Below are 4,711 nucleotides of genomic sequence, written 5' to 3' on the forward strand. Positions count from 1 at the left end.
TCCCAGCAATGAGAGAAGAGTAACTAAGACACTAATCCACAGTGCAAACACAGATTTCAAATGCACAGTGCAGTACAACCCCAAACAGAAGCTGAAGTGATCTTTGAAAAAAAAAAAAAAAAACTTGAAGAAGAATTACCTGGAGTTCCTGAATCTGGCTCATAATTCCTTTAGAATGTTCCAGAAGGCATGTGAGATACAAGGAGAAGCCTTGAAAGAGAGGTAGGCATAGGTTAGTATCAATCCCATAATGCTTTGCTTCCTAACACCTTAAGGAAGCCTGTGGACACAGACAATAAGCCAGCCCCACTGTCCCATGGGGGACGTGAGCTGCCACCTGACTTCTGCTTTTACAGTGTCTGATACACTTTGGTTACACTAGAATCCGAGCCTCTTTTTAGAGGTGGAAATAAAAACTCACGTGCAGGACACTATTTTTTCTGAGTGAGAACTGCGTGCAAGACGTGCCCGGGGTGGTGATGGTGCACAGCTGAGAGACTAGGTCTACATGCCTGCTCGGCACAGGTGGGACCCCAAGCAGCAGGTCAGTGACAGTGAAAGAGCGGGGCGTGGAAGGGTCTCAGAGGAGAGAGGCATCACATCCAGGATGGGATTAAACGAGACCACTTGGTGGAAAAGCCACTGGCTGTGGGCACTGCAAGGGCAGAAGCCAGAGTGACAGGGGAGGGTGATGCACAACAGCTTGTGCTTGCCTGGGTGGGCACCCTCACTGATACGCAGCCTTTATTCTCTGAGACGTGGGAATGCCCCTTATGCAGCAAAAGGGACTTTGCAACGATGTTCCTTGTGGGATTCTGAGAGGAGAGATTATGCTGGATTAGCTGAGCTGGCTCAGTGTCTTAGAAGCAGGAAGCAGTGGGAGATTTAGCTACAGACAGACAGGGAAGTTGATGCAGCAGAGAGGAGTGCTGAAAGTGCTATGTTGCTGGCTATGGAGACAGCGGAAGGAGCCGTGAGCCAAAAAACTAAAACTCTACGAGCTGCAAAGAGGAAGTAGGTCCTCCGCGGGAGCCCCCAGCAGGAACCAGCCCTGCCCTTGGCTTGCTCCCAGGGAAAGGGAACTTAGATTTGCAGCCTCCAGAAGTAAATCCATGTTTGAAGCCACCAAGTTCACGGTTAATTTGTCATAACCACAGGAAACTAATCCGTGGGTAAAGGCAGGTAGGGGTGTGGAAGACGCAGTGTGGTGGAGGTGCTGAGAAACCCTGCAGTGGATGGGTGGGGGAGGGGAGGGGCCAGAGGTGGACTGAAGGGTTGAGGTCGCCTGGGGCAGCCTAGAACAGTAGCCTAGAATGTACCAATCTGATTTACACCTCATGTAAACATAGGAAGTGCATCCTGGGGGCGGGCCTGGCCCTCCACTGAGCGTGCAGCAGGCTGTCACTGCCTCAAGGATGAGGCCGGAGGACTCTGAGCTGTGCAGCTGCCGCGGCTGGGCCAGGACTTGGGCTCCTGTGCGGCTGCTGCAGGGTCTGAGTCAGGGTTGCTTCAGCTGCCAACCCTGCAGCTGGGTGACTCCGTGAGGTGGTAACCGGGGTGAATTAGAAGGAGCCGTGGGCTGTCCTCACATGGTGCCCCTGGTGCTGGCACGGGGGCAGCCTTCCATGCCGCCAGGATGTTCAGCAGCATCTGCAAGCCTCTGTCCTGCTGGTTCGGGAGGAGGAGCTGTACTCCCTGCTGCAGTTATTATAAGCCCCAGAGCCTCTGGACAGTGCCAGGCATCCCCTGAGTGGCAGAATCCTCTCCTCTGAGTTAAAATCAGGGAGCTCAGCTCAAAGCTCAAAGGGACAGCCAGGTATTTAGAGTCGATGCCCTCAACCAAGCATAAGACGAAGGAGAAGAGAGGACAGCCCAGTTCTCTCTAGACATGCCAGGCTTGACCCTCTGGAAGTTTGATCTCCATCCAAGGAGAGCTGCTCAGTGTGGAGCTGGTGAAACCTGGTGGCAAGGCCAGCCCTGTCCATCCGGGGATCTTTATGTGAATTAGGAGAGACTCCTTTCCCCTGGTGGTCAGACCTGGGTGCCACTTGCTGCTTCAGTCTGTCCCTGTTAAGGAAGACCTGACCTGCACTCCATCCTGGCAGCCCTGCTTGGAGACACTTGTTCTACTTGGATGTCCCCTGCAGTGTTTTGTTTTTTTTTTTTTGAACAAGGAGGCCAGGGAAGGGAGGGGAAAGGACAGCCCTGCAGGACTCACTCATGTTAGGGTTGGGGACTGGTTAAGCAAGGCTGCTGCAGACGGGCAGAATACGTCTGAAGAGAGGCAGGTGCATGGCTGTGGGGCCCAGCAGGACAGGGTTTTCAGAAGGAGAACCAGGAGCCATAGCTGGCCCTGGGGAAGGATGGCTCCTGTGAGGCCTGCAGGGGTGCCTGGGCTACCTGGCAGGGACAAGGACAAGATCAGAGAAAGCAGGAAGCTGCCAATGACCATGGGGTGTGGCATACTTCTTCAGGGCCAGAGGTGGAGTCAGGCACAGGAACAGTAGGGAAAAAGAGAAAGAAGCCATGGGTTTCAGTGGGGAGCTTCGCTTCAGGATGGTGTTGGTGCCATCTTGGAGTGTGCGTTTGGTGGCAAAGGGAAGGAGCCAGGAGGGCAAGAAAGTCTGTGGGTGCCAAAGAAAGGGGGTGTCATTCAGGATCTCAGGCACAAGGTATCCTGGGATGCAGTGAGGGGAGATGCAGGGTAGGAAGAGCTGCATCTGGGAGGAGGCCGCTGTGGGGATGATGAAAGGGAGCGAGAAAAGACGGGGACAGGGAGCGGGGTGGGAGACAACGTGCTCGTGCTTGGAGGCTTGATCTCCAAGCATGCAACTTTCTGAGACTTTGCAGCACGGAAGAGTGCAAACAATGATGTTCTAACAATGCCTGTTGAGGGCTGGTCAGATAGCTCAGCGGACTAAAGCATCTGCTTAGGCAGAGCGCAAGGGCCGAGGGTCCCATCCCGGCATGCTGTGCGGGCCCTGCCCCTGGGGCACGCTGAGACAGCGATTGAGACTGGGTATGGTGGTGCATGCCTGTAATCCCAGCACTTGGGAGGCTGAAACAGGAGGATCATGAGTCTGATCTGTATAATGAGACCCTGTACTAAATACATAATAAATAGATAAATAAATAAATAAACAAATGAATGCCTGTTGAGTATCACATACCTGCTATGTGTGGGCCCCCTGACAGGAGTTTTCTGCCTACTTTCTGACCATTATGATCAACATGGCGAGGAAGTGCTTTCATATTCACAGGAGAAATAGCAGAGGTTCACCCAGGGGAGGCATGGGAGCTGGGGAGTGGCGGGGCCAGAATTCGGACCTAGGTCTGTCTTCTTTCTTGAGAGACTGGAGTTGAGGGGGGAAAGGGTGAACAGGCCTGGGGGAAGGGTGCTCCGGAGGGGTGCACTTCAAGGATACCAAGATCGGGAGGTGACGTGGCCCATTTGCCACTGGCTTGGGCTATGGTGAGCATGGGGACTGTGATGGCTGAGTCGGTGTGTCTGCAACCTGGGACCCAGAAGAGAAGGCGAAAGGTCAAGGCATGCTGGGATCCAAGAAGATGAAGGGGAGGAGGGAGTTGAGGATGCTGATGGGGGTGGGGGGCAGCATTGGAGCCGGATTAGATGACCATCCATGATCGTAGTGGGACTTGGCTCTTTGGAGAGGAGCAGGACTTTGTTATATGGCTGGCTAGGAAAGTTTTGTATGTTCGTTCAAAAATTCAAACATTCAGAAACCCAGAAGGTGGAGTGAGTGAAGACACAGACTTGCTGTATCTTCAGCATTCTTCATAGTGTCTGGCACATAGTAGGTCCTCAATAAATAGCTGTTGAGCTACCGAATCAATGTAAAGATCCTATGGGATCCCACTACCCGGCTGGGATAATACTCTCCAGCATTAGGTTATTTTTTGTCCAGGTTTTTCTTTTGGTCATGTTCTTTTTGTAAAGACAAAAACATAAGCCCACGATACATACTGCATTGCAACTTGCTTCTTTTTCCATTTAAAGCTATGGCCTACCGCGGATACTTGAGAATGGGTGATTGCTTTCCCCTGTGTACAGGGAGGTTCTTTCACTTGTAACAGACTTGCAGAAGTGGACATAAACAGCTGAGCTTGCAAAGAATAATATAAAAATCCTTTCATTCCTTTATCAAAGAAGCCTGGGAAGCTGGCGGGGGTGGTGACAGCTGACTTGCAAGTTTCCCTGGACACAATGGCCATCTTCCCAGTGGACCTGGGAACCCTTCCCCAACCGGACAGCTAGTGACAGGCACTGGATATGAGCCCTTCCCTTCTGTGGTGCTGGGGACATCACCTAGCCTGCCCTTGAGTGGTTCCCTCTACTTTTAGACCACCTGGATTCTTTTGGGGATTTGGCCCAGGATTTACAAGCGTGCTTGTTATGTGGGTCTCACTGCCTAGGATGCCATTCTAAAAGCTGGGTAGGAGCTTTGAGGGATGGAGTCTGGGATTTACCATGTGAAGCTGGGACACTGCCATGGCTCCGAGAGGAAGGCCAGAAAGGGTTCTTTCTGATTCCACCCTCCTGGGCGAAGGAAGCCACCGTGCGGGGGCCACATGGAGACGTGGCAGGTTCCAGACAGGCCACTACAGTGTAAGAGACAGCTGCATGTCAGCACGTTCTCGGGGCTGGTGGGACAGTAGTGACCATTTATTAAAGGCTTATTGTGACACAGGG

The 4,711-nt window shown here is 52.6% G+C and overlaps 1 protein-coding gene across 1 annotated transcript in view; it reads right to left on the bottom strand.

Moving 5' to 3' along the window:
* The window catches only part of LOC111818461 (forkhead-associated domain-containing protein 1-like), a 125,727-nt gene that overhangs the window by 1,253 nt on the left and 119,763 nt on the right, over positions 1 to 4,711 (bottom strand). The window contains exon 13 of the mRNA XM_023722454.1: positions 140 to 210. Within this exon, the coding sequence (XP_023578222.1) occupies positions 140 to 210 (71 nt within the window). The remainder of the gene's footprint in view (positions 1 to 139; positions 211 to 4,711) is intronic.

The sequence above is a fragment of the Octodon degus genome, unplaced genomic scaffold (assembly GCF_000260255.1).
Source record: "Octodon degus isolate 3935 unplaced genomic scaffold, OctDeg1.0 scaffold00092, whole genome shotgun sequence".
In the NCBI taxonomy this organism is placed as follows: domain Eukaryota; kingdom Metazoa; phylum Chordata; class Mammalia; order Rodentia; family Octodontidae; genus Octodon; species Octodon degus.